Below are 21880 nucleotides of genomic sequence, written 5' to 3'. Positions count from 1 at the left end.
TTAGTCTTTCTTTTTTAAATAGTCTCCCTTGGTAGGCCCTGCCTTAGCTTCTAGCTCTGCAAATAGACTTTTATTTAAATTTTTTCTGTCTAAGGGTTTTTTGATGTCCTTGGTTTCTAGAGGAAAGGAAAACCTCCAGAGCCCTCTTTGAGTGTCAGTCATGAGCAAGAAAGCTCCTAGGACTTGGGATGGAAAGTAGCGTGGGGAGCCATAGTCAGCTACTGCCCTGATGTTTTTATTACGTGATTAGAATGAAAAGGTCTGTTGAAGTTTTTTTGTTATTTTAGATCTGTCCACCTCCACTTCTAGAGAGGGAACATCGCTTAACAACAGTAATTCTTCCCTTTTACTTGTAAGTGCCACTTCCTCTTTTGTAAATACATCAGTTAATTTGAAAATAGGTCTTTTACTTAAGTAACTGAGTTATTTGAGTGACTATGATAGCCTCCCTGAAATTTTGTGTGTGCCGTGGGGAATAGTGTTAGAATAAGACTCTTCTGGAACATCCAGCAATAAACACTCTGTGTTTAAGACTGGATCTGTCACAGCAGATTAATCACGATTGCAGACAGTGTTTAAGAGGCATTAGCACAGAGTAAACAACACCAGGAAATACAGCCGACCCTTGAACCACATGGGTTTAAACTGTGAGGGTCCAGTTATATGCGTAATTTTTTCAATAAATGCCTGTACTGTTTCTGAACTGAGGTTGGGAGCCTGCAGATGTGGAGGGCTGATTGCATGCACCTGTGGTGTTTTAGATGGTGACTTGAACATTCTCAGATTTTGACATTCACAGGGGTCCTGGAACCAGTCCCCTGAGGATACCGCTGGACATTTGAATCTTTAGGGAGTCAAAAGTTACATGCAAATTTTTGACTGCATGGGGGTCAGTGCTCTAATTCCCATGTTGTTCAAGGGTCAACTGTATAAGATCAAGGAATGTAAAATGTGTTAGCTAGGAAACAACAATTACCTATTACATTTAAGAACTCATGGAGGATCAGAAAAGTGGGGGAGGGGTGTAGAGACCCAAAGACAGGGAAATTTCAGTCTGTGAAGGATGTCTTATTTTTCAGAAGAATGTATTTTCTGCTTTAGTTATAGTGCAATCAGTATTTGTTGGCTGTTTTTTGTTTTTTTTTTTTATTCTCCTTGCAGATGAATGGACCAGGAAGTTTGTTTGCTTCAGAGAGCTTCTTGGGAATTTCAAGTCACCCTAGGAATGACTTTGGAAACTTTTTTGGAAGTGCAGCTACAAAACCACCTTCATCAGTGACCCCAAGGCATCCCCTTGAAGGAACCCATGAATTGCGACAAGCTTGCCAAATCTGTTTTGTAAGATCAGGTCAGGACCAATACAAAGCAGCGGACAGTACTGAATTAGTAACCTGAAAGTTCTTAGAAATTTGCAAATATATGTGGCAAACACCAGCTATTGTGACTTTTTCAATCCCTGTTTGAATTCTTTCTAAACAAGCCACAGTTTTTGATTTGGGGCCTTTGGAATCTAATTAAGTCTCTTCTCTTATTTGATATAATTTTATTTAAAGAATCAAATGGAGTAAAATACCTGATTTTGAAAGCTTATTGAGATATTTATGAAATTGTTTATGTTCTAAATGTATGTTAAAGAACTTGGTTATTTTCTTTTTTTTTTTTTAATAACCCTCCCAACTTTTATTTTTTTTTTAAGATTTTATTTATTTATTTTTAGGGAGGGAAGGGAGGGAGATAGAGAGAGAGAGAGAGAAACATCAATGTGCGGTTGCTGGGGGTTATGGCCTGCAACCCAGGAATGTACCCTGGCTGGGAATCGAACCTGGGACACTTTGGTTCCCAGCCCGCGTTCAATCCACTGAGCCATGCCAGCCAGGGTGGTTATTTTCAAATAGAGCAAAAACTAGACAGAAATATAAGACTAGTATATGATATAATGTTTATGAAAATTAAAGTACTTTCTGTTGATTTGTTTCTTATCTTTACTCTTAAATTAAGTGATTTATTTTGAATTTACTCTCAGCTGAAATATAATTTATTCCTCAATTCATTTTCTTCTTAGTTGCATATTTAATAGTGTTCTTTACAAGCCATTAGAATTCCTCTCCTAAAAGTTAAATTAAGGGTATATTTGGGAAGAACTGGTGTTGACTAGAATTTTGTGTTGTCTAACAAAAACCATAAAATGCAAAATTAGTAGCTTGTTTACATTTTGGGGTTATGAAAATGAGATTTTTGTAGGAGTTTAGTAATCACTGAGTCTGCTCACATCTGCCTGTAAGTGTGCCTATAAAGTGAAATGATACTTTTGTGCATATGAGCAATCCTTTTTACATCTTTTTCAGGCCCTAAGTTAATGGATTTCACTTATGTTGCTAATACAGATCATAAATGTAAGAAAGATATTTTAATTGGTAGGATAAAGAATGTTGAAGATAAATCATGGAAAAAAATACGCCCAAGACCAACAAAAACAAATTATGAAGGACCTTATTATATATGTAAAGGTATGTACTATAATTATGTCAGTATACGTTACAAATGTGATAAATGATGTGCTGCCTTTAATTTAATGATTCTAGGATTACCATTAATAAAAACATATAGATAGAGTTAATGGTAAGTTCTTTGAGTTGAAAAATTAGTATTTTTTATATCATTTTTATCTTGCTTTTAAACTTCTCATGTGGTGTATACTTTGTAGCTGTTTATGGAAACAGGACTTGGACTAGGTTTTAAACAGAGGCTGTCTCAAACCTGTTAAGTGCTGTGACTACGTCTATACCAAATCAGAACACTGAACTAAAGCTTTGAAAATATTGTTCTTTAAGCTGCTTTGTCAAGAACTTAGTATTTTTATTTTGTCAAGCCACTTTATCTGAACAAACCTGAATGTTTTTTAATGATTTTTAAAACATAGAGCAAGGGATTTTTTTCCTGTCTGGAAAAAAAATTTTATACTTGTGCTTATTGGTTTTTTTTTTTACAAGTTAATACCATCTCTGGCTACTAACATAGGTATCACTGTTTCAAGCTCTCCATGTATTGTTATAAAAATTCAGATGATGCCCTAAACATGTTTAATATTCATTGGCTTTGAAAAACCAATGGGCCACATTGTAAATGACTTTTAATCCTCTGTCTTTATAGATGTAGCTGCTGAGGAGGAATGTAGATATTCAGGCCACTGCACGTTTGCTTATTGCCAAGAAGAGATAGATGTCTGGACACTGGAACGGAAAGGGGCGTTCAGTAGAGAGGCTTTCTTTGGTGGCAGTGGAAAGATCGACCTTACTGTATTCAAACTTCTGCAAGAGCATCTTGGAGAATTTATATTCCTTTGTGAGGTGCTGTCTCCACACCTTATTTTCTGCTACAGCACTGGTGATAGTTTCTGACTGGCAAGCCCAGAAGTATGAAGTACTTAGTACAGGTCCTACTATATGATAAAGCACTCACTTGGCAATGGTAGCTCCAACAGTTATCCAAGAGATAATAATGAATATTAGTTGGTATAAGCATATAATATATAAGTATATAATAATACTGAAGAAATATTCAGGGTACACAAGTTATATTTTATATTATATTTTTGTGATAATTTTTCTTCTCTGTCTGTTCCAGAAATGTTTTGATCATAAGCCTAGAATGATCAGTAAAAGAAATAAAGATAACTCTACTTCTTGTTCTCACCCGGTTACAAAGCATGAATTTCAAGACAATAAGTATGTTGGTAGTTTCTAATTTTTATAGTGACAAAACAGATTATTTTCTTAGCTCCAAATAAAACCACACTGTTATCTGCCCAGGCATTCCCCACTCTCCTTTTGTTGAAAGACAATTACTATTTAAAAATGTCTGTTAGTAGATTTTGCTGGGAGGTTTTTAGTGAATTATTAAATTAATTATTTAATATGAAAAAGCATTATTGATTTTTAGCTGCTCATGACATGGATTTAGGAGTTTTATGATTTAATGTATAATTACCCTCCCCCAATTAATCCAGTAATTGCATATAGTGGTTTATTTTTTCTGATAAAGATTTGAAATGTATTTTTAGTCTAAACTTGACATACATATATTTTCTAAAATTTATGGCACACCAATATTAAAATGTTACTCCATCTTCATTTTAGGTGCCTTGTCCACATTTTGCGAGAGACAACAGTAAAATACTCCAAAATACGTCCTTTTAATGATCAGTGTCACCTTGATTTATGTCGACATGAGGTTCGATATGGCTGTTTAAGGGAAGATGAGTGTTTTTATGCTCACAGTCTTGTAGAATTGAAAGTCTGGATATTGCAAAATGAAACAGGTAGATGTGTGTGTGTGACTGAGACATGTCTCAAGGGCAGTCAGGGTTTGATGAAACAGTCTCTGAGCCCCTTCTTCATCACCTTGATGTGGCAACTCTGTTGATTTTGCCCTGAGCTTTAAACTGTGCAGTCACTTTTCATTTTTAGAGTGGCTTGTTTTTAGTATGGTCCCATCTAATTATTTGCTGCTACAAGTTGATGCATGTAATATGGTTTCGTGAGGAAGATTTCTCAGAAAGCACCAAGAGCTCTATTTGTAAATATTCCATTAAAAAAAAAAGATTTTATTTACTTTTAGAGAGAGGGGAAGGGAGGAAGGAAGAGAGGGAGAGAAGCATCAATGTGTGGTTGCCTCTTGAGCACCCCCACTGGAGACCTGACCCCGTAACCCAGGCATGTGCCCTGACTGGGAATTGAACCAGTGGCACTTTGGTTCACAGGCCAGCACTCAATCCACTGAGCCACACCAGCCAGGGCTAAATATTTTGTTTTGGAGAAGAGTCACATGATGTTCATTCCTCGTTGATAATAGATTACACTGTATAGTAATAATTAGGGAATTGAGTCTGCTTGTGACCTGACCAGTGGACTGTTATTACATAGAGGACCTAATGGAAGGCTTGTACATTTCCTAGGTATCTCACATGATGCTATTGCTCAAGAATCTAAACAATATTGGCAAAATTTGGAAGCAAATGTACCTGGAGCTCAGGTATTTTCTCTTGTGTACTTTTCTCATTTGGGATCTTTCTGGAATGGCCTAATGGATGTTAGTTGTTGGCAGAGGCTGTTCATATTAGCAGTCCACTACTTTCTTATTATCTGCTGAGTTGACGAATTCTTAATGTGAAAAAAAAAATTCTGAATTTTAGTTGGTCATCATAAAAACTAAGCATCCCATAATACTTGTCAAGAATATAGGACACAATTTTCTTACTCAGCCTAATTGATAGAACAACTGGGATCTTGGGCTTTGGGGATTTTTACTATTATGCAAAAAAATAATTTTAAGTCTTCATAATAATATTAACTAGTATAAGTATGTAATGTTTAAGGGTGTAATCATACTGAAAGTAAGAAATTTTAGAAGTCCAAAAGTTGTATTCTGTATTATGTAAGGGAGGTAGATCGTGTTTGTCATTTTGCTTCCCGTCTGGCAAAACCACTTTATCCACTGTCTCCCCTGCTACCCAAAAAACTTCAGTCATCAGTTCCAGAGCTGACTTTCATAAATTGAGGTTTAGTGTCTCTAATCTGCTTTTTAATCATATCCTCTTACATTTGGGTGGAGAATAGATTTAGTTATCAGATTGTATATATTAATGGTCAAATCATCAAACCAGACAAAAAGAAATGATATGTTATTATGAAAAATAAATACATGGCGAGTCAGTGTTTTGTTCTCAGAAAACTGGTTTTCTGTTGAAATTAAAACTGATATTTTAATTGTTTAGGTACCTGGCAATCAAATAACGATGCCTGGATCTCTTAATATGAAGATAAAATTCGTGTGTTCTCAGTGTCTGAGAAATGGTCAAGTCATTGAACCAGACAAAAATAGAAAATACTGTAGTGCAAAAGCAAGGCATTCGTAAGTAGCATGTGTGTGGAAACAATACCTATTTCATAATGATCTGTTTTATAGGTTTAAAATCATATATGTAAGAAAAGATTAAGACTTTGAAGAAAGGAGGGGAAAAGTAGGTAGTTGAGGAGTAATTACAAAGCACAAGGGAAGAGATTTTTAGGCTTTAGTAGCTAAGAATTCAACAAAATTCAAGTGTTTTTCTTGTATTTTATCATTTCTTTGTTTAGGATTGGTAGAGAATGTTTGTTTACGAGTATCAACAGGAAATGAAATGACAGCATCATAAGGCATTTCTTTTAGAAGGGTTGAGGAAAAAAATCTCTGGTCCTTTAGGTACAAACTTCGTACCTGTCCCTTTATATTATGCCTTTTGCCAGTGTGTCTTTGTTTTTTCTGAACTCCATTTTTCTTAGGTGGATCAAAGACCGTCGTGCGATGAGAGTGATGTCTGTTGAACGTAAGAAGTGGATGAACATCCGTCCTCTCCCCACAAAGAAACAAATGCCTTTACAGTTTGATGTACATACGTAATTTTTAAGCCACTTTTTTTATTAGGCATTTCAAATTATTAGAAAGTAGTAGTAATTCAGATGGAAACTGGCACCCTTTAAATAATGCTCATTCATCATAATAGTGAAATTTAAATGGGCCTCTCTTTTTTCCTTCCCTTTAGTATTTGTGTGATTCTGGGATAGTTTTCATATTGATTGGAATTTTAGGAGTTATTTGGAAAAAGTAAATAGAGAATCAAGAAAGAGAGTCTTGAGAAACACTTATGGGCATGATTGACTGTATTTTTCAGGTGAATTACTTTTGGGAGGGAATGGAAGAGAATTTCATTTAAATTTGATTCCTCAGCTTTGCCATCAAACCCAAGGCCTTCTGTATTATGAATGCTGTGGATGAGTTGTTTTTTATCATGCCTGTTTCTTTTACTGAAGCAATGGGTACTAAAAGATACCCTACCTGATAGGACCTTCTAAAAATAACCCAAAGGAAAAGTATTCAATGTTAAAGGAAGATGTGCTTCAAAAACCCTTAGAACAAAAATGCCAGACCAACTTAAAGTTAGGATAATGCTTCAGTCACGAGGTGGCATGTTTTACCTCAATACCCTCTGGTGCCGTCCATGGTCTTGAAGATGATTGTCCAAGCGAATCCTGTGAGCTGGCTCTGGACTGTCCTCTTCACCAGGGAGTGGGTCTGGAGAGAGTCTGGAGGGCTTTCACTGTGTGAGTTAGTGAACAGGGACACTGGACTTTTGACAGGTTGTGAACTTTCTGTCCCGATGGGGGAGATGTGGAGAGAACCTTCTGCCCAGAGAAGCAGGTCAGAGGGATTGCAGAGTACCTTTGGTAAAAGAAGCCTCCCTCTTTGACTTGTCAGAGAGAGTTGAGGAAGAGACAGCTTAATTTCTCATCACCCAGAGTACTTTGCACTTTGTAAAACTTATGCAGGTTACGAGGTCAGTCTTAGAAGGAGGTGGTGTGTTTGTGCTTTACCCCACAGTGGTTTTGGACCCCTAGACTTGGGTGACTTCATCAGTGGGGTATGTAGGAGGGGAAGAAGAGGGATTGGAACCGTTGATATCTTGGGCTTTAAAAGATGGTGGAGGTTATGGGTGTATTCCTTAATATTTTGTTAAACACAACTGAGACCAATTCTAGTTCATGTGGTAGCTTCCTAGCACTGCTGGTTATTCTGAAATCTCAGACATGGTGTACTGCTGTATAATGTAGTAGCTTATTTCTTCTTTTTCTACCATACTAGGGATTGCTCAGGGATCCTTTTTGTAAAAGAAGAAATAACACCCTTTGTGTGTGTGTGCGCAGACAGTGTGGTAAAGTGGAAAGAGAATGAGCTTTAGAGTGTGCCAGAAGGGCCATGGTCAAGTTACTCAGCCGCAGTTTGCTCACCTGTAAATGGGAATAATTACATTATAGGGAAGAGTACACAAGATGGTGTTATGTAAAAAGCCCAGCACAGTGTCTGGCTTTTTCCTTTGTCTTCTCTTTGCTCTGCTCCTTATCATTGATCTTTAAAGACTATGATAAATGTTTCCCTAGTAGTTGCTAAGTACTTAGTGGAGTTTGATTGGGAAAAGAAAATAATAAACTCAGTCACAGAATGATGTATTGACTACTGATTTAATACAGGAGATTCTAAGGGGCAGGCTTACTCACCTTAGTCCAAGAAAGAAAATGTACAGCGTTTAGGGCACTACTTTAGATTTTTAGCAAAAACCAATGCTAAGCATCTAATATTATGTAAGCTGATATATAAGGCCAGCTCCTGTTGAAATACAAATAAACTGAGATAACAGTCTTACTAAGTTTTGTACTCCTAGTTTTTATAGGAGTATAAAATCTAGTCCAAATATAAAACAAGTGTATTCATGATACTTAAGAATGAGCTCTCGGTGATGGAGATTTTCTTAGTACTTGATAGTCTGCAAGGTTACTAGGGAAGTCTGCATTTTGCTGATTGCTATCACTTTATTTTCCTACCAGTATCATTGTATTTACTTTGTAAAATAAAAATGTAAATAACAAGTATTTGAATGCTGTGTACAACTGGATGGCCTGATTAGCATAATAATTATCTTCAGAAAAATGCATATCTAGTGAATGATGGCCAAGGATTTTTTTTTGACACTGTTTAGTACCTTTGGAGTAGTCTGCAGTTTTGACTGCTTCCCAAGTGCTGAAAAGGAGGCATCCTGGGTGGAGAGTAGGGGAGATTCGTAGCTGTCAGACTGAGAGGCCAGAGATCTCCATTTGGGAATAAAAATAGTCTGCTGTGTTAAAAGCAGATAGTGTGAATAAGTGAGTATGTAGACATTCATATTCTAGTTGCATTCTTTCTTTTGAAAATTTTCAAAATAGAAAGCTAAATATTAATATCATCTCATGTATTTTGGGCTTACAGTTTGAATAGAATCAAGTCAATCTTATTTTAAAATTATATTACTCAGCATTAGCATGGATAATAATGCTTATTTTGCTTAAATGTAAAAATTAGGCAGTTTTACTAAGTGTGCTCTGCCCTATATTCGTATTTTTTTTATACAGCTATGCAATCATATTGCTTCTGGGAAAAAATGTCAGTATGTTGGAAACTGCTCTTTTGCTCATAGTCCTGAGGAACGAGAAGTATGGACATACATGAAGGAGAACGGGAGTAAGTTGATGTTTTAACTGTGGCCTTGACACCCATGAAATCTAGCTTGCTTGAAAGTTTCTTCCTCTCTGAAAAAATGCCAATTTGCTGTGAACACAAAAAGCAGTTGGCATCTGAAGCAGTTGTCCCATTATCAGTGGAGCAGAATCTGATGTCTGGTCTGTGTCTATGTCAGATTGGACACAGATATCTAGGTTTGCATCTTTTGCTGTTGCAGATGTGTTCCTGAGTAAAGAATTGTCTGGGGAAGTTGAGTCCTTCTGTGACTACTTAGATCAGATCATCTGCTCCTGTTTGAATAGTCACCCCCTGAATTAATCAGATTAGAAATGAAGGTTTCTTCAAGGAGGCCTTACTGTTAGAACAGGCCTAGATACAAAGGCCCAAAGAGAGAAAGTTTATGTTGGTCAAACTTCTAGTTAGTTTGTTTTGGGAGTCTTTGAAAGGCGGCACCTCAGATAGCTTTTTACTTGACCAGAAAATTTTTTATTACAAGGATCACTGTTCTTTAATCTTAACTGAGGGAAAGTCATGAACAGCTTAAGATCTGTAGTCTCTGATTACAAGAACCAATCAGATTTAAGCATGTCACCTGCTGTGTTTCAACCATGTCAGAATTCAGTGACTTATATAGATGGGACTCCTCCTCACTGTCTTGCTTGAAGTAGGGACATAACAGCCACTGGGGATAAATTTGGCCACACACACCCCTCTCCTCTGGGGACATTGACATCATGGAGACACTTTTATTGTCATGACTTTTGGGAATAAGCTATTGGCATCTAGCGAGTGGCGTCCAGGGATATTGTTAAACATCCTACAGTGCACGCAGGAAAGCCCCCAACAGCAAAGAATTACCCACCCAGAGTGCCAACAGTGCTCAGGGTGAGAGACACCTGGTCATGCGGAGTGCATCTGCTCTGACATGGGAAGCAGCTTGCAGCCACTGCCCAGGACCTGCTCACAGTTGTAACTACTGTGAACTGCACCCTAGCATGTCGGTGCTTTCAGACTGTGGCTTGACTGATGGACTCCCATTAGGATCAGAATCTTCGTCCCAACAGTAGTATGTTCTCTTTCTCAGTAAGCAGTGAGGAGCATGTCAGCTCCAGGCTCCCCCAAGCTGTGTAAGTAGCGTGTGTGGTCATGGCGGTGATGACAAGTGTTGAATGTGGGCCCTGTAAAGCTGTGCAAAGCCTTTCCTTATTTTTACCCATAGCCTTAGAACGGTTTCTTTATTTTACCTCCCCACCCCAAAGTGTCTTGTACATGCAGGAAGGAGTTCATTAATCTGGAAAACTAATGTTTGTAGTCTAACAGTCCTGAATTTGATTCTTGCCTATGATAGTTCACCTACTGCTTGGACATGGACTGTCTCTCCCTGTCTAATATAATCAGTCTTCATTCAGCCTCTTGCTTTTCCTTTGAAAATGTATGCTGACTGATACAAAAAGTATGCATGATCTTGTGTTTATTTAAATTGTGTATTTAAATCTTGACTGCTGAAAGTGATTCATTTTGCTTTAGTACAAGATATGGAGCAGTTTTATGAACTCTGGCTAAAGAGTCAAAAAAATGAAAAAAGTGATGATGTAGCCAGTCAGTCCAACAAGGACAATGGAAAACAAATTCACATGCCGACAGATTACGCTGAAGTTACTGTAAGTACCGTTGGTTGTCTCCCCTCTCCTTTGCTTCTGAGCTGTAGAAGGAACCTTTCTTTTTTTCCCTCCACTTTCTCCAAAACCTGGCTCTGTCACATACTCTGTCCTTTTCCAGTATCTTCATCTTTTCTCTCCAGTGGCCTTGCTGCTGTCTTAGCTTAAGTCTCTTCGTTCTAAAATCCTTTTCTTGATCCTTTTTCTGACCATGGAGCCAGAGGATTTCAGGTCTTAAGTCCTGGTTCCTTCCTTACTAATCTGGGCAGATTGCCCACCCACAAGTGGGGTGGTTGTGATGGAGAAACGAAGTGTGAGTCTGTATGCTCACCCCAGTGCTAAGCCACAGAAGGTGCTCTGGCAATGTAGCCCCTTTCCCTCCGGGCCTCTCATTCCCTCCTTCCCGCCTGCAGTCTGGTCTCCACCACCAGGGTTCTGTAGAGACGTTAAGTCACCTGTGGTCTTTTATTGCTGTGGCTTTTTAAAATTTTCAGAAAACTAAGGAGGATAATATAATGAATATTTTGAGCCCATGATCCCAAGTGAAGTGATGTTAACAGTTTCTTGTATTTGCTTCTGTAAAGTAAATAAATGTTACAGATAAAGTTGGAACCCCAGTTGTCCCCCTTCCCAGAGGGCCCAGATTAGGTGTGTATTTTTCCAGGTCACGTGTACATATCTTTAACTTAGTTATTCCTAACCTGTAGTTCTGCCTGGCATGTTTTTTAAATTGACATAGATGTATGTTATTTTGCTACTTGTTTTGTTTTCGTTTTTGGCCCTTCTCCATATTGATTCAGTGTGATCCAGGCCATGACAATGGCCTGGCCTTGCCCCGTGCCTCTGCTTGTGTTGCACCCTGTGAATCTGCCCTCTCTGCCAGGGCTCAGCTCTGATTCCCGTGCCACTTTTTCTTAAGTCCTCCTTGGGTTTCCAGAGCAGGGCCATCCGCACTTGTTGGGTCATGAGGTCTACCTGGGGTGTTTAGAAAGACAGATTCTTATCTGTATTCCAGACGTGTTGAGTCAGAATCTCATGGGAAGTCTCCAGAGCCTGTTCTTACCTAGTGTGGCCATGATCCTTACACAGTGCATTTGGGAAATTCTCAGCCACTTAAAGCTTGCACATTTGGTAGCCCTTACCTCCCATCATAGCAGAGAGACTTCTTTGTAGGTCTATGTCGCAGGGGCAGCATCTTCCCCACATGGCACAAATCCTGGCCCCTAGTAGGGGCTCCATTCATGTGCACTGAATGGGAGGTTTTACTCCTTCTTGGAATCCTTGTTTGAACCTGGTCCTTGTCCTCCTGACAGACATCCTTGTTTGTACACCAGCTCCTATCGCCTTCCCGCTGGAGGCTTCCCAGATACCTGGCTGGATCCATTGCCCCTGCGCTCTGCTTCCTTTGCAGTGGCATGATTCCCAGTTTTAGCATCCTTTCCCTGGTCCTGTTTCTTATTTTGAGTTTTATGTTCTTGCCTGGGTCTCCCATTACATAGGCCTCTCAAGAATAGAGAGTCTGGGTCTTATGTTGGGTGGTTTCTAGTCTTCCTGGAGCCCTGTGTTTGAGGGACACACAGATGACACCTGCTAATGGGACGCATGTCTTGTGCTTTTTAGGTGGACTTCCACTGCTGGATGTGTGGGAAGAACTGTAACAGTGAGAAGCAGTGGCAAGACCACATCTCCTCAGAGAAGCACAAAGAGAAGGTTTTCCACACTGAAGATGACCAGTACTGCTGGCAGCACCGCTTTCCAACAGGATATTTTAGTATTTGCGATAGGTACATAGGTTTCTTAAATTTCCCACAGGAAAACTGCTGCTGGTCTCACATGACTTTGATGGTCATTAGAGAATATCTGGGTGATAAGTCTTCCAATATTGGAGGCTTAGATTTGAGCTCTAGTTGCTCTTTGAGCATTTCCTCACTCTTCTGTGGTGACATGAAAACATTTACTAGTCTGCTGATACCGGTTTGAATGTCTTAAGATAACCGAATGGAGAAGTATGTTTATTTGAGTTTGTCCAGACAGTTTTAAAGTTCCCAGCCATGATTTTCTAACCTTTACCACAACCTTTCTTGTTGTAAATGTTCATCAGTTTTGAAACTGCCTTTGAATATTTCAAGTGTAAATCTAAAACTTACTTAGGCCAAAGGAGAATGTATCACTGCTGTGTTTACTTAGAATATTGTTCAGTAGCAAATGAGATAATTTTGAGTTGCTCCTTATTTTGTTAAAATGCTGTTGGTGTTTAATTTCCAAATTTAGATCCATGTGATTCTTAAAACTATCGAAGGCAGCTTTTACTTAATGTCTGATTTCTGATTTCTCAACACTGCGTAAGGAGGGGTTATAGTCATGCTACCATCCCCTCCCCCCTGTTAAACAGTATTTTCATTTTTTTTATGAGAAGTTCATTTTTTTTTTACCAGATGACAAAATCAGGAAAAGATAATTTTAATCAATTTATCTAAAGACATTTGTCTTAAGAAAATGTTTGAATTGTAGCAATAAAACAGTATGTTTCACTAAATACATTTAAATGGCTTCAAGTACTAATTTCTCCGTTGTGCATGTCAAGGCTGTAAAGTACCCAGCTTTATGCAAATCATAAAGCTAGTGAAGTATACATTTTAAGATTTTCATAAACAACTTGTGGATGCTTATAAAGCTGACTTATCCCAACAGGTATATGAATGGTACCTGCACAGAAGGAAGCAGCTGTAAATTTGCACATGGAAATGCTGAACTTCGTGAATGGGAAGAAAGAAGAGATGCCCTAAAGATGAAGCTCAACAAAGCAAGAAAAGATCACTTAATTGCCCCCAATGATAATGACTTTGGAAAATATAGTTTTTTGTTTAAAGATTTAAACTAATATGCTGGCTTTTATGTATGTTACCTAATCAGAGCATTGACCAGAAAAATTGAAAGTGTTCTAAGGAACGTAGCAGAAGAGCTGCAGATTTTCTGCTTGTATTGGCGTCTATCCTCCCTCCTGAGCAGCAACCCACAGTAGGTAGGAAAATGGCTGTTTAACAGATCTGGCCATGCTCTCACGGCTCCATTGGCATCAAATGGCAAAGTGACTGCTGTCCGGTTACCATCTGTTGAACAGACTTTGGGATGAAGTGTGTTGGGGAAGAGGATAAGTTTATGTCTAGGACAACTCGTCGAGATGGTCCTTCAGATAAAACCATGATGGTGAGAGATAAAACACTTGTACTAGGATCAGAATACATGATGAATGAAATTCTTTACACATTTTAAGCAGAATGAATTTGTTTAATATAATAAAGTTTGCTACTTATCTGTATGTAGGTTGCTAAAAAGGATTTTCTTAACTCAGATTTTAAGCCAAATAACCATTTAACACTAGTATACGTTAAATGGGGTATTTTTTTGTATTTGAATGTTTCACTATAATAAGGGAACTGAGGATAATGTGCATTAAGAATATTTTGAAAAATAATCAGTTGACTCAAATTTTATTTCTTGGTCTTTTGCTGTTTTAATGATGATTTTGAAAGATTAAACTTGTATTGTTGGTATTGTGTAGTGTATGGACCAATATTGCCTGTAATAAAGATTTTATATGTAGATGCCTTTCATTTTCTGGTGCCATCCTTCCCCATACGAATTGTTGAAACTGGGTACTAAAGTCACAAGGTTTGACTTTTTTTTTTTTTTTAGGAAGGTTTGACTTTTTAAATAACACTTTACGTAAGCAATTAGTAACAGAATGCAAAATTAAGGGACAAGAAAGCAATTTTCACTTCTGTCCCACTCCCTAGATTTCAGTTGATAAGTCTTTTTTCCCCCCCTCACTTGAGGGTATATATATACTTTGATATTAGAATGGTGTCAAAAGACAAATACCATATGATCTCACCTGTAAGTGGAACCTAATGAACAAAACAAACAAATAAGCAATATAGAACCAGAGGCATGGAAATAAGGAACAGACTGACAGGGACCAGAAAGGAGGGGTAGGGAGATAAAGGAGGAAAGAAGAGGAAGGACCTAGTTAAAGAACAAGTATAAATGACCCATGGACATGGACAATAGGGAGGGGATTGATTGGGAACAGGGCAGGGAAGCACAACGGGAAAACTGGGACAACTAATGGAACAATAGAGCGTTAGAATGATCGGTGTGAGAGAGGAACTGGTTGGTTGCCTCCCATACACACCCCGACTGGGGACCAAACGGGCCACCTAGGTATGTGCCCTGACAGGTATCAAACCCGAGAACTTTTGGAGTGCGCAACGACACCGCCTGGGCAAGAGACTTATGTTAACTGACAACAACTCTTACAGGTGATACTGTGTGTTTTGTTCAGATGAATGATTAGCAAGGAGACATGGTCAGCTAAGATGTGGGCCGTAGGATTCCTCAGAGACAAGTGTCTCTAGCACACTACCCTCAGTAGATGCAGTTTCTGTTGAAAGACCACTGAAGGAGGCATGAGCTGACAGAGACAAAGGGTATGCTGTCCTCTCAGACTGACCTGCTTCAGAGGCTGGACCCAGCAAGCTAGGGAGAAGAGTCCTTGTCAGGGTTTGGGGAGCAGCTACTTGAGGACTTTGACACTTCAGAGTGTTGTTGGCAGCACAGTTTAGGGAAAATGAATGGCTGACAGACTTTGAAGACAGTGCTGCCAGGCAGTGATGTATCAACCCTCCAAACCCTCAGGCAAAGTCACTTTTTCATGATGACGTTGAATGATTTAGGGTTTGGGGGAAACAGAAAAGGGTCTTGTTTCTGCTTTAAGTCCAGCCAGGGCAGAGAGCAGGGCACAGCTGCAAGTAATGAGGTAGAGAAGTAGAACATTTAGAACCAGGAGCTGCAGAGTGATAAGAAAGGAAGTCCCCAGACTCCTTGAAGACTGTAGGAAAGACTTTGGTTTCTCCTCAGGTGGGAAGGCAGAGGGACCAGCTGTATTTGGCAGGTGCATTGGGAATGCATCTTATTTGCCAAATCTGTTAAAAGTGATATTTTCTGTAGAATAGGTTAGCAATGTCTGATGGTCTTCATTATGTTTTTTCCTTCTCTGTATTTTCTCCCAGACTACTTTTGTACTCTTTTTCCAGGGAGACTAGTAAATGTTAAAAAGTTGTCCCTGGTACTGTTTAAGTTTACAGTTTAAAAGTTGGTTGTCTTAACCTTGGGAATCTAGGCTTGAAATGTAGTTGGAGATCCTGTGAGTGGACGGTATGAGAATTTGTATTTTTCACACTCCCCTGCATTTTCTGTACCTTGGTTTCCAACCTTCCTGCAACTAATTCTCTGTGCTCTCAACCATCCTTTCAGTAAATTCCATTCCACCTAAATGAACAAGTGTCTTGTTCTGGTTTGCAGCTAAGAACCACCCCTGCCACCACTGCCTTGGTCTCAGCATTAGAAAATGTTAATAATTCCAGGTGAAGTCACAGCCCCCCTAGAACTGAATGGGTAACTTTGGAGGAGGAGATAGTGATGTGATAGGGGGTAGAGGGGGAAGTATGACAGAGCAAAAGCCCAATAGTAATAGCAGGGGAAACAGTAATCATTGGCATGTCTACTTGGACATGTTTATTTCCACAGGATGAATTTTTTTCAACCTGTGGTAATTGAGATACAGTTCACATAACAAAAACTTTATCATTTTGAAGTACAATCCAGTGGTTTTTAGTATATTCCAAATGTGCTACAATTACCACAATGAATTTTAGAACATTTTCATTCCTTACACACACACACACACACACACACACACACACACACACACCAATCTACCCATTTGCCCTGCTTTTCAAACCATAGGCCATCACTGATATGCTTTCTGTCTCTATAGATCTGTCTGTTCTTGACATTTCATATAAATGAAACCATACACTAAGTGGCCTTTTGTGACTAGCTTTCACTGAGCATAATATTTTCAAGGTTTATCCACATTGTAGCACGTATGAGTACTTTATTCCTCTTAATTGCCGAATAATACTTCATTTTACTGATATACCACATTTTGTTTATCCATTCTTCTGTTGATAGACATTTGGGCTGTTTCCCTGTTTTTGACTCTTGTGAATATGAATATTTGTGCAAATTTTGTTGGCTGCAATAAGCCACCCCAGAGAGGCACGTGAGAGGTTGCAGGTGGGTCCTTGCTCTCAGGGACTCCTTCCTCTGCTCAGTCCTCCCAAGCAGGCTGGTGCTGGAGGAGCTTACCTTTCTCCATCACCCTCACCCTTCCCTAGGCGCTCTACTTTGACAAGTGTTTGCATAGAGTCCTTGATACTTGTTTCCATTTAGTTCCAGCGACCTGCATCAGTTGGGAAACTGAAGAATTCACTCCCCTGGCAGTGCAGGTTTCAAACACTCTTTAGTTGGCTGCTTGTATTTGTTGCAAGCGGTAAATGCCAATTTCTGGAAAGCTGATTCTGGGGTCCTGATACAAAGTCTCCAAATGACATTGGTGAATACCATCGTCCAGAATACCCAGGTTTAGGGAGTAGGCTTCCCTCTGCATTACCTGCCAACCTGTACTTTGTTAGATACATTACATTTGTTAAGTAAATGATTAGAAGCATAAAAAAATATTCTGGCCCTGGCTGTTGTAGCTCAGTGAATTAAGCACGGGCCTGGCAACCAAAAGATCACTGGTTTGATTCCCAGTCAGGGCACAAGTCTGTCTCTCCCTCTGTTTCTCCTTTCCTTCTCCTGTGTCTAAAAATAAATATTTTTAAAAAATTTTATTTCCCTCTGGTTCTAAGAAAGGATTAATATATGGGTTATATGTACAAATAGTGTTTGAAACCGGTACTAACTGCCAGGGGAATGTGTTCTTCAGTTTCCCAATTGATGTAGGTCCCTGGAACTCTAGGACTAAGTGGAAATAAATGTCGAGGACTTTATGCAAACAGTCATCAAAAGTTTTTAAATATGTGTGTGTGTGTGTGTGTGTGTGTGTGTGTGTGTGTATATATATATATATATTTCAAATCTTCTTCTTGTCCCCTACTCTAACACCACCAACTTGTTCAGGGTATAAAAAGTGGCCACAATAGCTCATATTTTGGTTGATGTGGACAAGTTAGGATTGATCTAGCCTTGAAGAGCAGTATAACCTGACCCTAATAGCCTGCTGTATCCTGAAATGAATTTATCATTGTTTCAGAACATTCTGCTGCCAGAGCAGCAGCCAGATGTCTAGAAGAGGAAAGGGACCATACTTTTGTTAAACCAAGGTGGTTTCCTGGCCTACAAGACGCCACCCTATATTGCTACAAGGTACTGTGGGTCTTATGAGATAACCCACAGGCAGCAAAAGTACTTTGAACCTTATCAAGGCCTGTGCAAAGAACAGGTGTTTTATAGAAGTGTAGTGTGGATTATAACAGTAACATGCTGTGGACAGGAACTACTGACTTTTGACTGTATTTGTTTTCATTAGTAATATACCATGTAACTCAAATCCACATAATCAAAAGAACTAAAAAATGGTAAATAAGGTTAATATAAATTAAAAACTACAAATATATATTTTCTTAGCTTTAAACAAGATTACATAAAACAACATATCACTATATTATTAGGTTTGTAATATACAGATTTAAAAAATAAGAGTAGCACAGAAAAAGCCAGGAGGGAACAGAGCTATATTGGAGCAGTTTCTATATCTTAATGGAATTTGGTATAACTCTTAAATTGTATTATATATATTGTAATCCTTACAGAAACCTCTGCCCATTTACTACAAAAAAAAAAAAAAAGAAGGAACAAAAAGAGATCAGATATAGAAAATACACAGGGGTAGATTGACAGGCACTTTCCATAAAATACCTCATTTAACCCTCAAAACAACTCTGCGAGAGAGTTACTATTACCCCATTAGGGCAAATGGTCGTTCCCGCCGCACTTCTGGGGTCTTGGACAGTTTTCGCCTCTGTACGTGTTTTCTACCATTCAGTGGGAATCATAAACGGAACACACGTCCACCAGGGGCTGTAGTGGGACTAGTGAGCACGTGTTCTGTCATCACCACAGCTCTTAAAATTCAGCGGGGGCTGGTCGGATCTCAAAGTAGGCGTGGCCAGATCCTCGGTTATGCAGAGGGCCTGGTGTCGGCGAAGCCCGTGGGCTAAAGACAAGGATCCAGAAGCCTAGGACTTGGAGGGGGAGGAATCCGCGTGGACTCCAAGGACGAGAAGGCGTGGCCACAGGGGGCGGGGCTTCTGCGCAGTGTCAGCGTCTGCGCAGGCTCTGTGGCCGCAGGGCGGAGCCGCCTGCGCGGGGGCGGGAGCCGCGGTGGCGGCTGGGCTGACGTGGAGGTTCACGGTTAGCGGGCGCTACGAGTTGCGGGATTGGGGAGCGACGGGCCGGGCCGGGCCCTCGGGCCCTCGGCGGCGGCGGTATAAAGCTGGCGACGGGGAGCATGTAATGTCGGAATGCGGAGGCCGCGCCGGCGGCGGCGGCAGCGGCAGCAGCGGCGGCAGCAGCGACGACGCCGAGGAGGAGCGTGGAGGTGGCGGCGTCCCCGCGGGTCTGGGCTCCCTCAGCGCGGCCCCGGCTGGAGCTTCCTCGGTCGACCGGCTCCGTCGTGGACTGCGCGGCGCCTCCCTCATGGCGCGCCGGAGACCCGAGCTGCTCTGTGGGGCCGTGGCGCTGGGCTGTGCGCTGCTCCTAGCTCTCAAGTTTACCTGCAGGTGAGGCGGCCCTCACCACCGAATCTCTGACCCGGCACCCCCTCCGCCCTGCCGGCGGCGGGTGGCTAGGTCGAGAGTTGTAGCGGTCTCCGCGGGGTGAAGTCGGACCTTGCTTTGCTGGGAACGAGGGACTGGATTCTCTTCAAGGCTAGGGCTTTGCCGGCCACTTTCCCCTCTCCCTGGCCGGCTAGTTATCCAGGTGGCGAGGTGTTCAGATACTGCTCGGCGCCCCTTCAACCTGTTGAGTGCCGACGGTGGGCCACGTTCTGAGCTGCTCAGTTGAGGTTTCCTGGGTGTGCACCTGTCACTTCTGCCCAAGCCGTAGGACCCTCACTTACCACCCATTTTGCTTCCCTTATGGTTCGAATGTAGTAGCAGCCATTCAAGTCCCAGACCCCACGGAGAATTCATGCAGTCACTGATCTAACGATTATTTAGCTGCACCCGCTATGGGGAGCACTCGTCTAGGTGAGCGACGAAGATAAAAATGTTTACTCTCCACTTCAGGGGACAGGCAGTAAACAAATAAACTTAATTTTAAAAGGCTTCTGTAAGTGCTGTACTGGGAATGGAAGGAGTGAGGGTAGGGCAGGAAGGCTTTCCTAAGTAAGCCACACAGGAAGTTTACACGAGAGGGGGGAGGGGCTAGCATTGGGAAGAAATGGGGGAAGAGTGTCCAAGGCAGAGGGAACAAGAAGTGCAAAGGTTCTGAGGCTGGCCAAGAATGGTGCTTTCCTGGAACTAGGAAAGGCCCGAGTAGACTGATGCATAATGAGCAGGGAAAATGAAAGTTAATGGGTCTCTTTGGGAAAGTACACAGACAGAAAATTTACTTTAAATTTCAGGAGTATTTTTGGCTCACCAAATCCACAGTGTATCTCCTGGTACTCCAGTTTATGTCTGTGTTGCCACTGACCAAGAGGAAGATTTCAATTGCAACATTGTTACTGAACATGTTAAGTGTAATATGTGGCCCTTATTGTCAAAGAGGTGTGAAAGGGTTGGGGATTTTAGTGAAAAGAAAACAAATTATAGTAACTGTCATCGAGCATTTGCCATGTGCCATTAGCTGTACTACCAGCATTGTTTTTCAGCCTTGGCATAGCTGATATTTTAGGCCAGATAATTCTTTGTTGTGGGGCGCTGTCCTGCTCATCGTAGGATGTTTATTATCCCTGGCTTGTCCAGATGTGACAACCTAAAATGTCTCCAGACATAGCCAGATGTCCCCTGGGGAACAAAATTGCCAGTTTGCCAACTACAGCTTACAAGAATGCATTTATTCATTTGATGCAGAATCTGAGAGCCTAGTGTGTGGATCATTTAAATTTCAATTCCCAGTAAAGTTTGGATTACTCTTATCCTTCCAATTTACAGATAAAGGACTTGAGCTTTGGTCATGTTACAAAACTTGACCCAAATCACACCCACCTTTAAGTGAATTTGAATCTTTTATTGTCAGGTACTAGGCTCTTAACCTTGCTCTTTATCATGTTCCTTCATCAAGGAAAAAGTACAAAATATTTTGCAAGATAGAATAATTGCAAGGTGTCATTTGGGTCCAAATTAACAAAAGAGGTGTTTATCCTATAAGGATTGCGGGAGCTTACTGACATTAGCTTGTCTGCGTATAAAAATGATGACTTATTAGACATGAAAGTCCTTTCAAAGTTCAGGAAGAAGGAAGAGTGTATGTAAATCCAGTTACTAGAGCATGCAGAATAAGATCCCTGTCTGCTTCAGCTAGGAGAGAGAACCACAGCTTGCCTGTCCAGCTCCTTTTTGTGCCACTGGCAAATTTGAGTTTTCTAGTAGACTGAGATTGATTTTTTTTAATCCTATTTGATTGAATGATGTCATGATACTATTTTCTCGCTGTATAACAGACTCAAACATTTCTGGCCCCCTTTTCCTATTTTACTTTTAAGATCTTTGCCTTAATGAGGACAGAGGCTTAATGAAGAGTAGGTTTTTTTTTTTAATTTAATTTTTAATAGCTCCAGTCCTGAAATTATGGAGAACCTTCTTGAGGGTCTGTTGTTTAGCTGAATTCAAACCAGACAGCGTGAGAAAGGTTGATTTTAGGTTGAAACAACTAATAATTACACATTTCTGGACATTTAATCCCTATCCTGCTTGCCTTTCTATGCATTGAATCTCCATGACTTCATCCTTCTCTGTTACCCTGACTTCATCCTTTCCTTTTACCCTGATTTGTAAAAGGAGGAAAAAAAATTTGTGTGTGTATCTATTTATATGAATATATGCAAACAACTGTTGAATTTTTTGTACCTGAGACTAAGACTTGAAAGCTGCAGGAGGCCTTGGCCGGGTAATCAGTTAATTAGAGTGTCATCCGGATATGTTAAGGTTGTGGTTTCAATCCCTGGTAAGGGCACATAACAAGAAATCAACCAATGAATGCAAATAAGTGGAACAACAAAT

At 40.2% G+C, this 21880-nt stretch overlaps 2 protein-coding genes across 3 annotated transcripts in view; both read left to right on the top strand.

Annotated features, from left to right (window-relative positions):
* Positions 1–14348, top strand: part of ZC3H7A (zinc finger CCCH-type containing 7A) — a 33126-nt gene extending 18778 nt beyond the window's left edge. For both annotated transcript variants that reach the window (XM_045819534.1, XM_045819535.1), the window contains exons 11-23: positions 288–352; positions 1162–1348; positions 2346–2507; positions 3151–3347; positions 3625–3725; positions 4137–4318; positions 4955–5031; positions 5774–5910; positions 6321–6426; positions 8979–9087; positions 10615–10748; positions 12366–12529; positions 13437–14348. In XM_045819534.1, the coding sequence (XP_045675490.1) occupies positions 288–352; positions 1162–1348; positions 2346–2507; positions 3151–3347; positions 3625–3725; positions 4137–4318; positions 4955–5031; positions 5774–5910; positions 6321–6426; positions 8979–9087; positions 10615–10748; positions 12366–12529; positions 13437–13626 (1811 nt within the window). In that variant the 3' untranslated portion in view covers positions 13627–14348. The remainder of the gene's footprint in view (positions 1–287; positions 353–1161; positions 1349–2345; positions 2508–3150; positions 3348–3624; positions 3726–4136; positions 4319–4954; positions 5032–5773; positions 5911–6320; positions 6427–8978; positions 9088–10614; positions 10749–12365; positions 12530–13436) is intronic.
* Positions 14349–18932: 4584 nt separating this feature from the next.
* Positions 18933–21880, top strand: part of TXNDC11 (thioredoxin domain containing 11) — a 63409-nt gene continuing 60461 nt past the window's right edge. Inside the window, exon 1 of the mRNA XM_045819351.1 lies at positions 18933–19435. Coding sequence (XP_045675307.1) covers positions 19170–19435 — 266 coding nt within the window. The 5' untranslated portion in view covers positions 18933–19169. The remainder of the gene's footprint in view (positions 19436–21880) is intronic.

This window comes from Phyllostomus hastatus, unplaced genomic scaffold, assembly GCF_019186645.2.
Source record: "Phyllostomus hastatus isolate PE091 unplaced genomic scaffold, TTU_PhHast_1.1 phas_scaffold_385, whole genome shotgun sequence".
Lineage (NCBI taxonomy): Eukaryota > Metazoa > Chordata > Mammalia > Chiroptera > Phyllostomidae > Phyllostomus > Phyllostomus hastatus.
This window is presented reverse-complemented; position numbering and strand designations above follow the sequence as displayed.